The 12,412-nt window shown below is 38.2% G+C and overlaps 2 protein-coding genes across 2 annotated transcripts; one reads left to right on the forward strand and one right to left on the reverse strand.

Moving 5' to 3' along the window:
- The first annotated feature begins 3,004 nt into the window (after positions 1–3,004).
- Positions 3,005–6,684, forward strand: dnaja (DnaJ heat shock protein family (Hsp40) member A). Its single transcript, XM_017708348.2, has 8 exons — positions 3,005–3,150; positions 3,531–3,679; positions 4,088–4,271; positions 4,496–4,600; positions 4,938–5,165; positions 5,327–5,557; positions 5,648–5,748; positions 5,853–6,684. Exons 2-8 carry the CDS (start codon positions 3,548–3,550, stop codon positions 6,066–6,068), a joined length of 1,197 nt encoding a protein of 398 aa, XP_017563837.1. The 5' UTR covers positions 3,005–3,150; positions 3,531–3,547; the 3' UTR covers positions 6,069–6,684.
- Positions 6,685–7,445: 761 nt separating this feature from the next.
- On the reverse strand, positions 7,446–8,942 carry rps27l (ribosomal protein S27 like). The gene is made up of 4 exons (XM_017708290.2): positions 8,774–8,942; positions 7,969–8,077; positions 7,771–7,881; positions 7,446–7,618 (listed from the first exon to the last, which is right to left on the reverse strand). Exons 1-4 carry the CDS (start codon positions 8,777–8,779, stop codon positions 7,590–7,592), a joined length of 255 nt encoding a protein of 84 aa, XP_017563779.1. The 5' UTR covers positions 8,780–8,942; the 3' UTR covers positions 7,446–7,589.
- Between the last annotated feature and the right edge of the window lie 3,470 nt (positions 8,943–12,412).

The raw sequence follows: 12,412 nt of genomic DNA on the forward strand, positions 1-12,412 counted from the left end.
GTAAATGTATATGGATTATATTGTAGCAAATTATCAAACTACATAATAATAATCAATAATGTCAGGTGATCTTCATCAAGGGGCTTATGAATCAGCCACTCATCATGATTCATTAGGATTTATCCACCTGTTCCAGGGTCCAGAGCAGAGTGATTTGTTCTCACTGAGATGTGATGGTTCTAGAAATACACATTCTTAAATCTCATAGGAATACAGCCAGTGCTATACTGCATACTGTCTCCAGTGATGTAAGAGGAGCACTTTGTAGCAGACACCAACTAATTTACCTTAACATATAAATAACAGATATTTGCTTAACAAGAAAAAAATATTATAATTAAATAAATAATATATATAATATAATTCAAAGGATAATTCATGACATTATTGCACTCGAGAAGAGCATAGTTTTATTATTGTCATATTAAATATTGTGTGTTATTATTCAGAATTATTGCTGGGTTGACCAGTACAGTTACATAGTAATTGTAAAATTACACAGTAGTTATCTTCTGAAATAAAAGTTTTGCTTTGCTTTACAGTTCTTCTTCTTTTGATTATTATTATTATTAGTAGTATTATTATTAATTTTATTATTAGGGTTCAAGCACGTAGTGCTCATTGACCCCTATGTGAATTGTCAAGATTTTTCTTATTATTCTTTTTCTGCAAAGAACGGAACGCACAGCCCAAACCGAGTCCTAGAGACTTGAAACTTGGTCAATGGGTAGTAGTCCCTCCCGCTACTCAGGCGCAAGAAATCAGCCCAGTGGGCCACAATGGGGCGCTATTGCGCAGGTCAACGCGTTTTGCCCTATAATTCCTAAACCAGATTTTTGCCTGTCAAGCCATATTTTCGTAAGGTTCCTTGGGTCCAAACAAATCCATTTGAGCTCCGACCACTTAGAATTTCAGCTAATTTGCATAATATGCGAAACCTACTTTCGAGAACTAGTCTTAAAATATTTGCCCCACCCTCATGTATTTGGTGTCAGAAAAATCAGAAGAGCCTGAACCGCAATAATTATCAAAAACATGTAGAATTTTCTAAACAGCATGGCTGCCATATGCAAATAAACCCTTCTGGATAAATTAAAAATAATTCAGAATTCATTTAAAATTCTGTAACTCGACAATCCTTCAGGGAAAAAAATGTCAAACTTGACACTTTTACAGTCAATTGCAAACTCTAATCCACATATTGTTGGCAATGCTATTGTATTCAGAAGTTAGCTGACTGATAACATACTGTCTTTGTTCTGTCAACAGTACAGGTGAGGTGCATATATTTTATGTAACAACACATTTACACATAAAACGTTGTACAGATGGTGGTAAATTAAAAGAAAAAACAATCTTAGCTGCAACCCGTACAGCTCTTATGCGCCTTGAATTGATTCTACAAGTCTCTGGAATTGTACTGGACTAACCCATTTTTTCAAAAAGATTCTCATCAGTGACCCCTAGTGTCCTGTGGATAAGGAACCATATTGAACATATGTTTACTGTTGTGCAGAGGCTAAACAAGACTACAAAACATACGTATGCTTATATGCTATTAAATTTTTCAGAATGCATCAGTTGTCCATACAAGTTAGCTTGCTTAATCTCACTAGAAAGCTAGCTACTTTAGCAAGTATCCTACAAGCTCCATTTGATTAGAACTTTATGTCCTGCTCAAACCATGTAAACAGTTCTGTATAAAACCATACTTTTTTATTATCATTCTAATAATCACGGATTTGGATAGACATGGACAGATACGTTGTTTTCCTTTCTACTTTCAGAGAAAGTTATGCTTGAAATCTATGGCAAAAACCTCCAGTCTCCTCGTGATCACTTGGCTAAGCGCAGTGTAGCGGCCACATTCATTAGCACAAAGTTGAAAACTACTAAAGTTTCTCGCTTTCTCAAACCATCGTGCATTGCACAATGCAGCAGAGCTCTCTGTTGAAATGAATAGGATACAGCGAGGAAGTTGCAAGTGGACCCCAATCATACGTGAAAACCACACCTACAGCATCTGTACTGGATGGATGGAACACCTTTCTTCCAAGGGTCCTCTGACCCTTGGCTATGCTCACTCAATCAACAGCGTAATCTAATGAAGTACAGTATTGCACTGACCTGTCTTCTGTTTTCAATAGAAAATCTTGATTGTAGGGACTTAAAATCGAAGGATTAACTGCAGTGTTTAAAAATAGATGTAGTTCCTTTAGTCTGATCACTGTAAAAGTTTGCCCTTTGGTAAACACAACCAGCGTTTACTCCTCTAGTTAGCAGCATAGAAACTGCAAGGCAGGGAGGTGTTACAGCTTTTATGCCAGTGTAAACATGCCAGATACATAGATCACAAGCTTAGCTTGATTAGTTAGCCTTTTAGTGAACTCTACTAGCCTACTTAGTGCTAGTAAAGGCTAGCTGCAGAACGTAGGTGCTACAGCTCTGTCTAAGAACTAATGTTAATTTCATCAAATTTATTTTGTAAGATATCTGTTTATGCTGGAGTCAAATTACATTAAAAATTTAAAGGAGAGGGAGTGGGCGTGGCCAACGGTCAGAGGACCGGTCACTCTAAAATAGTGGCCCAATAGACACTCAAGGTGACTGATGAATAAAACGCATTTTAGCCATAGAATAGCCTTTGAGTGTAATTCCAGGTCTTTGTCTCTTAACTACTTATCACCAAACTATGCAAAATGTAACTCTCCTCTCGAGATGTTCTAGAGGTCTAATTGTATGTTAATTAAACTTTACTGGACAAAATTGCGATCAAAAAAATATATTGACCCTTATTCACGAGGTGAACAAAGTAAACTGAAATAATAAGCTACGCTGGTGATCTGCAGGGTAACAGTTTGCACTGCCTCGTGTCATTGCAACACTGTTTATTGACCAGCACGTTTCAGAATTACTCTCACAGCTGTTTTTCCAGGACTGTCGGAGCCCTAGTTGGGTGCTTCTAGACTGAGAGGGGCGGGCCATAGAAATTTCCGGCGTCGCTGCTGCTCAAGATCCAGAAAGTTCTCTACCGCAGCTCATATATACAGGCAGCCGTCTTCTTGTTCCACACAGTGAGCAGCTCCGGTCAATTCGCTGATGGTAACGGCACAAGAGAAACAAGCCGACTCTTACTGAAGGACATATACTGTAAGTACTGTTACTCAACCACCCTCGTTTAGTCTCACGACATAAATATAACAATAGGTGCTTAATCGCTTAACCTTAAGAATAGCTTGTGTTGGGACGAGCGGCTTGGGCATGTTAACCTAGCTGGCTAACGTTAGTTCTGTTTTTTTAGGTTAAGCAATCACTTGTCACGCGTTGCCATGTGAACCAACGTTTACTGTTAACTTGGCCACTGCACTAAACTAGCTAGTTATTCAGTTGCTTATCTTTTCTTGCCAATCTTATTTGTACCAATCAAAATAGCTAACATGATATTAAAGTTACCTAGCTAGAACGACGTGTGGATGTCTGTTAGCTTTGTACCTATATATGTAAGCTAACGTTACGTGAATGCCCTGTAGCTCGGTCTTTGCCGAAAATGGTTCGAGAGACCGGTTACTACGACATTCTCGGAGTGAGCCCGAAAGCCTCTCAAGATGAAGTCAAGAAAGCATACAGAAAACTGGCGCTGAAATATCACCCGGACAAGAATCCGAATGAAGGCGAAAAAGTAAGTTGCCGTATCCATGTCTGTGTCTATTTTCAACAGCAAGTGCCACCTTGTAGCACCTAACTGACAGCGACAGAAACATGTGGAACTTTCTGGAATTACCATGAGCTCTAATGTTAGCCTGCAAGCCTACAGCGAGCAGCTGCTGTGACTGCCCCCAACCCTGCACAGCGTAAATGAATAAACGAATATTCTTTAAGTTAGTCTTTTTTCTCTCAGAATTTATGCTCAGTTTGTGTTTAAGGTTTAGCGCGTTAGTGTTAGCGTTAGTGACTGGGCTGAACACACTCAAGAGCGCGGAGTTGGGGCAGTCAGCTGTTGGAGAAGGAAGACGGTTCACAGCTGTTATAATGATCTGTGTACTAGTCACATTATAAATGTAGTATTTGTACGATTTTTCTGCCACAGTTCAAGCTTATATCCCAAGCCTACGAAGTCCTGATAGACCCCAAAAAAAGGGATTTGTATGACCAAGGAGGTGAACAAGCCATCAAAGAAGGTGGCATGGGTGGAGGAGATTTCTCCTCTCCAATGGACATTTTCAACATGTTCTTTGGTGGTGGTGGTGGCAGAACACAGAGAGAAAGGAAAGGTACATATCTTTGACTCACAAATCCAAAGGACTGGTATTAAATGTAGCATAATGCAATTGAGAAGTGTTGATATAAATAGAATCAAGTTGGTTTGTCATTACTATCCATTAACAACCCCATGAATGCACAAGTTACTGTTCTGTAGTAATCATAAGCAATGACTTGTGTTTGAAATATTTCAGTATAGCACAAATACACGTTTTGTTCCTTTCAATTATATTAGGAAAGAATGTGGTACACCAGCTTTCCGTAACACTTGAAGAAGTGTACAATGGCTCAACCAGAAAACTTGGTCTGCAGAAAAATGTCATCTGTGAGAAATGCAATGGTAAGTAAAGACATGTCTGTATACTTAATTGTGCTCAATGAAGTTATGAACATATGTGAGGCTCATATTTTGAGTTCAAAAGCACTAAAAAATCTTAACAGCACTTTATGCGGTTCTGTGTTTAGAAAACAAATGCATTTTCTATATAAAAAAAAAGTATTTACAAACTTGATTTATTTGAGCAAATCTCCTCTCCAGAAATTCGCTGGTCACATTTTTCAAAAGCTTACATAAGGCAAGACAAACCTCTTTACATCTGACCAAATGTCAGCACTTGAAACAATATGAACTACCATTGACATAAATTGGCTTAAATTGAGGGCAATTTCTTCCATAGGGTATGGAGGAAAGAAGGGCTCTCTTGAAAAATGCTCAAACTGCAAAGGCAGAGGGGTTCAAATCCAGGTGCAACAGATAGGACCAGGAATGATTCAGCAAATACAGAGCATGTGCGCAGACTGCCAAGGACAGGGAGAAAGGTTCAGTGCTAAGGACCGCTGCAAGAACTGTAACGGGCACAAAGTGGAACGCAAAAAGAAGATTCTTGAGGTCCACATTGACAAAGGTATGTGTACTACTGATAAAATTTCCAGTATGTTTTTTTTTTTTTACGTATCTTCTGCACAGTCTCACGTTTCTGATGGTTTACTTTGGCTACATGCAGAGACAAAATGAACTGTTTAAGTAGGAGAGTCTTGAAAATTTATTTATTGTTTTGTACTATAGGTATGAAGGATGGCCAGAAAATCACATTCCATGGAGAGGGTGATCAGGAGCCAGGTCTGGAACCTGGTGATGTTGTCATTGTCCTGGACCAAAAGGACCACCCTGTATACCAGAGACAGGATGACAACCTAGTTATGAAGATGCAGATAAAGCTAGTTGAGGCACTCTGTGGTTTCAGAAAGACAATACACACACTAGACAACAGAACGCTAATCATCAATTCACCTCCAGGTACCTAAAATATTTATTTACCTTTTGCCCTAAACTGTTAACTGACAATCTGTATAATACAGTTGCTGACATGCTTTCCTGTTTTCCAAGGCCAAGTAATAAAACACAATGATTTGAAGTGCATTCAGAATGAGGGCATGCCTGTTTACAGAGATCCATATGAGAAAGGCCTGCTTATCATTCAGTTTGAGGTGAGTTTTAAATACACATTGAGAGTTTTTTGCCCCCTCTCTGGCCCATAAGAATGTTATTCTCATAAGTACTTCATCTGACAATGTTGCACACTTATCCTCAGGTCGAATTTCCAGAAAAACACTGGCTCCCTGAAAACATGTTTCCCCAGTTGGAGCGACTACTTCCCAGAAGGGATGATGTAATGGTGACTGATGATATGGAAGAAGTGGATCTTTGTGAAGTGGACATTGAATCTCAGAGAAGAAAATATACCAGAGAAGCCTATGATGAGGATGAAGGTCCCAGGGGCCATGGAGTACAGTGCCAGACTCAGTAAACTCATTTTCAGGGCAACGGTTTATGCAGCAGCTTTTTCAGTCTTTTTTCTGCTTTGTTTTGTGCTAATTCTTTGCAAGAGTTGACCTGGTTTTGGAAGTTTGTCTCTTATTTGGATATTCTGTTATCAAGCTATTATTGGATAACATGAAACATTGCCCCCATATGCATATTAACTGGGATTTCCCTTCCACTGAAGCCTTAAATTTTAAATGGAATGGACCAGCGCTTGTCTAGTTTTCAGTTCTAAAGCACCTTAACAAAAGGACTTCCTGCTACCCATCATTTTGAAAAAACAATATAGTATACTTAGTATTTTGTTTTATGTAAAATGACAAATGGATGTCGAGAGGAAATCTAGTCCTCAATAAATTTCAAAGTGGCAGTTTGTGCATGTATTTTCTAAATGCGGGCATGTGTGTTTTGTTCATGTTTATATGTCCACTCCCTAAATTATTTATTTTTTGGCTATTTTTTTGTTTTGTTTCACATGTGGAAAAGCTGAAATTCTGAAGATGGGTATTTGTATGCTTTCTATGAAGGTAACACCTCCCTCATGACTCACATCTTTGGAAATGTGCTTTTTCTCAAATAAAATGTCATCTTCTTTCCCTGCATTCTTGCAGTTTTTTGGCAACTTTCATTTCAAACTGTGACTAAAATGATGACATTGATGCTGTAAAAAACAATTGATTTTCTATCAAGATTTTCACTGGATAATCCTTGAAATAACCATTGGTGTAAATGAGATGGGGGTTAAAGAACTTCCACATAATGTAAAGGTTCCATACTGATACAAGGTTTTTCTAAGAACTGTACATTAGCCAGGAACCATGATCCCCCCCCCAAACCTTCTTGCCATTTTTGATTACAATACCATTATCAACATTAAACATATCAGGCAATTCAATGAATAATCCGTGTCTGTGGTTAATGCACAGAATTTCCTCCTGTAGATACATAAAACAAATTTCTAAAATCCTTGATAATAGTGCCTGTTACCCTTTTGCTTTAAAGAATTGTTCATAATTCATTATTGAGATAAAGGAATACTGCACCCCAGATTCTAACTTTAAGGCAGATCAGTAGTATGAATGAGACCCTTTGTCAGATTTGCCATCCAATCGACTGTGCTTCTGGGAAATGCAGTTCACTTGCAATGGGTTTGTGCTTTGTACTGATATTCCCAGAGTGATGGGGTGAGAAATTTGATGGTCTGAAGGTCTTAAAGTTAAAAACATTAGTGGCTTTTGAATTATATAAAGAGCACCACAATGTGTCTGAAATTGCTGAGATAACTGACTGTAAGCAGGGTTTAGTAGAATTTCAGTAGCCAAGAACATGTGTGGTTAAAAAAAACAACGCATTCCAACAGAGATGCAATGCTATGCCTTTATTCTGAAAAGTACGGTAGAAATAACCTTCCGTTTAATCACTGTAGTCACAACACTCATTGTAATCAATGAAAAGAAGAAGAAACTAAAAATTTCATTTGCAAAAGGTCCATTTTCAGTTCTTCTCGTCAGTGTTGCTTTCTTCTGAATGAACAACCTGTTGAAAATGTAAATGGTATAGCGTCAGTGTACAAGTATGTCTCAGTGTCGCTCATGCAATGCAGCTGCAGAGTAGCATTAAATGAAAAGCCTAATATACTTAAATGAAGGATTCTGCTTAGCTGCACAGTAAATGTTTGAAATACCCACCCTCAGTCAGCCTGGCCTTTCCTCCTGTGGGCTGGCACAGCACTGTTGAGCATCCCACACACAACACCACTGTCTGGGCATGGCTGAAAACTGTTGTGATTTTATAACAACCTGCAGATAAGATATACACACACAACATCACTCCCAAGCATGACATACTGCATGTCAGAGCAATTCAAGTGTAGGTGTGTATTATACCTGGGCATTTCACATCCATGAAGTAGGAGTTTGGACTCTGCACAAGCCTCTTCTTCTTGTGCTGTCTTCTTTCCAACTCAAAGGTGGGATGCAGTAAATCTTTGGCCAGCTGTTACAAAAGGCACACCAAAACCAACCCAAAGTGACCGGTTAAAGATTCGGTTCAGAATTTACAATTAATATTTACTAGCATGCACTTCATTAACAAAAACTACAAACAGTGAGAAACCGCACACAGTGTAATACAAGCTTTTACACAAAGCACACAGTATCAGGCCACGTCAGATCACACCCCACCAAAGGAAAATGAAAAGAAAAGAAACCAAAACAAAGTGTCACCAAATGTATTTGTTAATGTATAGTAGTATTTCAGTGATCCCAGCAAAAGTGGTAAAAATAAAGGCGGTCGTTTTCGTCTCGTGTGGGCCTACAGGAGTTTAAAATATGCACTTAACATTACTTCATTAGTCTTTACGTCTTATATTTTACCCAGTCTGAAAAGTATTGACCCGAGTCAAACACTGTCAAACTTATTTTCATATTAATAAAATACACGTCGAAAAACTCCAGCAAAACGCGAAGATGTGTGCAAAAACCAACAAACATGTGCAAACAAGGCCCCCCACACAGCACAGCTCTACTGAAACACGCCATGTGCAACCATAAAGAAACAAGCCAAAATCACAACGTCGGTTTAAGATTTCACTCTTCCTGACATCAACAACCAGATAAACACGCTCAGTTGGTGCAACTGTGAACACCGAATGTTTAGGTCGGATTCAGAAAATAAGCAGTGTGGACTTACAGGCATTTTCACAAGCGAGCGATTTTCTCCTGCGTAGAGTGTTTGCTCTCCTCGGTACCTGGAGCACAGTGAGCTAGCGTCGCGGTTGCCACAAGCGCTTCACAAATCCTCGGAATACTGAAGTGAATGTGCAGACATGCCCAGGCATGTCACCCCACTGTTGTGTATGAAATCACTGATAGTTCACTAGCAAGCTGTGTCATACAGTGTGACCTCATCGTGATGTGACTCATTACAGCAGGGTACATCCTGGCTCTTTTGTTTAAAGTTTTATTATTGATAATATTAAATATGTTATAATAGTACATAAGGGGGATATGTGGGTTGCTAAATATCATTTTCAGCTAAAAAAACGTGGCATCGTAGCCTGAGTCAAAATTCACATGTGATGTATTTCAGAATACTTTAATTCTCCAATAAATTTGTATAACATGGACATTTGTCTTTGTTACTGGCATTACATACCATATTGAAGAAATGAAATAAAAAATTCTAACATAAAAAAAACAAACACAATGACTAAAAAGAACACCAAAAGGTATTTAGAGGACACTGGAAAGTGCACATAAGACAGCAAAGCTCCTCAGACTTTGTCTGTGTGTGCTTTTCTAGGTAGCAGAGCCTTACCTTTTTAATGATTAGATACGAAAGAGACAACAAATTGGTTTAATGATGGACAAAACTATTTATGACACTGCAAGAAGGACAGAGAGAAATACCTCATCCATGAAGAGCTGTATATAGATTGGCACGTTGTAAACTGTATTCACATTTGCGTCCAGAGCCTGATGCTAAGACTGAATGCATTTTGCCTGTAATGAAAAGCTTTCTTCCACCAACTGAACGCAGCGTCTGAAGTCTTCTTTGAAAAGCTGAGATAGAATATACTTGCTAGAGGTAAGAATTATAGATAAAGTCATTTGTTTAACCAGTTTGGCCTGAGTGACTGGTGTCACTTTACACTACGATAGTATCACACACAATGCACACAATATTCAAATAAATGGGATGAACTTTTAAACTGAAGCAAGCAGTAAAAAAATAAATGCTGAAATATTTCACTGCCTTACACAAACTTTGCACAAGTGTAATCGGCCTATTATATCTGTTCCTCTGCAATCCCATAAAAAGTTGCTTCCTGTTTATTTAAAGTGCAAAAAACTACATCTCAGCAGAAATAAGCAAGGAAGCTGTTTCTGTCATCATCTGTAGTCAAACTTTAGAACTTCTCTTAGAGTTTGCTGAATAATTACTTTATTTATAAATATTGCCTTTGCACGTTTGCATTGCCACTACAAGTAAACATTTCTTGGTTTGGTCATTTTTTAATGTTGGTAAGTGACTTTAATTTGGAGTTGGGTTTTTAAAAAGTGACACGCTACGAGCTTTGATTACTGTTACGGTTTAAGGGGACTTATCTGGCAACCTCAGTGACAACCCCCCACTTCCTCAAACTACGCATTAGCTACACGAGGAGCGGTGGACGTAATAAGTGCGCCCGTGTAAATAAAGCACAGCCCCGAGAAACGTGGATCCTCTAATGAAAAAAAACGGAAGAGGCTCCTGAGTCTTGAAGAAGAAACTCCTGGAGCAAAAATGGCTTTGATTTGACTTTTTATTTGCATGTCCTCCATAATTTCTTAAAATGGACATTTAATTTAACATTACCAAACATCCACGCAAAACCTCAGGAGACACGTGTAGGTTCCGTGGTGGTTTTAGATAGTAAATAAAATCACTATGTGCTGTAGACATTGTGACCCCTGCTTCCTGTCACCACCGCTGTAAAGAAAGAGCGTTGCAGGAGGAAATATCTGAAACTGTAGCCCCCCAGAACTGGAGTTAAAGGGCCCACACCACAGTGTTTGTGTTGTTTATTTATTTATTTATTTCCTCTGATATCTGTTTATGATGTTTGTGTAGGTTTATTTAACCAAAAGCAGTCATAATTAATTTTTACATGACTGTTTCCAACCTCTCTTCACCCGTTAGTGCTTTAAGACCGACGCGTGTAAAGGACCTCTGCTCGGTGGACGGTCCTGTGTTGTGCCACATTCTAAAGGCAGTCCCTGCTGGACCTCTCCTCTTTACCTCTTTAAATGTAAATTGGTTGGTTTTCATGACATCACAAAAACAAGGAATTTAAAACATCCCGTTTTCGCGGCTTAGTTTCCTTAAATGGTTTGGGGAGTGAATGGTGCACAATGGATCAGAGTACATCAATACCTTTTAATACAAAAAGCGATAAAAGTTTGCTTTACCACGATATAGGCCCTTTAAGAAACTCTCTGAAGCGGTAGGTTGTCCTGCAGGTGGTGCTGTAGCTTGTTGAGTTGAAGTGGCTGTTAAGAGTAGGAAAACAAAGCATGTGCTGGGCAGGGGTACTGTAAACTGGATAAACATGTATGTATATATATATATATATATATATATATATATATATACATACATGTTTGTGTATGTATGTAAAAGCATTGGTTGTCCTGACATCAGGAAAACAATAAACTAAAAACTATACTTGGACTATATAGACTGGGGACTGAAAGGTAATACTTAAACAAAGTTTACATTCAATATTTACACTCAGTACACTCAATATTTAAAAAAAAAAAATCAGGAAAATAAGTTTTCTATGTTATAGCCCCTTCAATGTAATGTATTCTGTGTGTAAAAAATGTAAATAGTTAAGCATTAAGAAGAAGCATTATACACAGATTATACTAGCAATGCCTTATACCAAAGCTTTCTTACAGCCTCTGACTTTTCCCCCAAACCATCTTTTTATCTGCTGCCACTGTGGTTGCCATCTCAGCCCTGTACTGTAAAAATTACTTTAATAAATTTGCTCGGATCTTTTAGAGTTGACTCAACTTTCTATTATTTTAGGTATATTGAACATATCTAACGCACCTAGAACATACTTGAATAAATTACCACAGTACAACTATGTTAAGTCAACATGCCTTTTCCTTTTACCATCAACCCAAAATAATTTGTTGGAATTTTTTCAAGGTTTATAGTAACTTAGCTAAGTTTAAATAAAGGACTCTGAATTTAAGTTGTTCAAACTATACATTTAAGTTCTACCAACATAGAAAGATTAGTGTTTTTTTTTTTTGCTTTCTAATTTCTTAAAATATAAGCCCATACTTACTACTCCAATAAATCAATTTTCAGGCAGCAAAAACACTTACAGATGCCTTTCAGTCCATAAAAATTATAGTGTGTTTAAGCTAAAATAAAGATACAATAAATTACCCCAAAAATCATCAAATATGCTATGTTTAGTGTTGTACTTAAATGTATTTGTGCCCTGGCTATGAGTGGCAGAACTTAATCGATTAAACAGAAGGTTAAACATTAAGTGTGAACTGCATTAGTCTTGCCTTTAGCTTGGTGTCCCGCCACCATTCAACTGAGAGGACTGCTGAGAATGAAATGATCCATGTTATAAAGAGGAGTTACACACTGACCCCGTTTACACCTGGTCACTTCGTGCGTCTTGAGTATCAGGATTATGGCCAAGCCACATAAAAATGCAAGTGTAAACGCACCCACGTCAGACAGGTGGGCTTTCACTGCCCTTCGGCACTGAAACTACAGAGACCATACGCTACCACACGCGCGCCGTGACGTCAC

The sequence above is a fragment of the Pygocentrus nattereri genome, chromosome 11 (genome assembly GCF_015220715.1).
Source record: "Pygocentrus nattereri isolate fPygNat1 chromosome 11, fPygNat1.pri, whole genome shotgun sequence".
NCBI classification, from domain to species: Eukaryota; Metazoa; Chordata; class Actinopteri; order Characiformes; family Serrasalmidae; genus Pygocentrus; species Pygocentrus nattereri.

What these genes read in the sequence shown, in the direction of transcription:
- dnaja (XM_017708348.2), top strand. Translation starts at nt 3,548, where the DNA reads ATGGTTCGAGAGACCGGTTACTACGACATTCTCGGAGTGAGCCCGAAA. An exon ending in AACACAGAGAGAAAGGAAAG is followed by an intron (nt 4,272 to 4,495) that starts GTACATATCTTT and finishes CAATTATATTAG; the next exon opens with GAAAGAATGTGGTACACCAG. An exon ending in CATCTGTGAGAAATGCAATG is followed by an intron (nt 4,601 to 4,937) that starts GTAAGTAAAGAC and finishes TTTCTTCCATAG; the next exon opens with GGTATGGAGGAAAGAAGGGC.
- rps27l (XM_017708290.2), bottom strand. An exon ending in CATGGATGTGAAATGCCCAG is followed by an intron (nt 7,882 to 7,968) that starts GTATAATACACA and finishes TCTTATCTGCAG; the next exon opens with GTTGTTATAAAATCACAACA. An exon ending in AAAGGCCAGGCTGACTGAGG is followed by an intron (nt 7,619 to 7,770) that starts GTGGGTATTTCA and finishes CATTTTCAACAG; the next exon opens with GTTGTTCATTCAGAAGAAAG.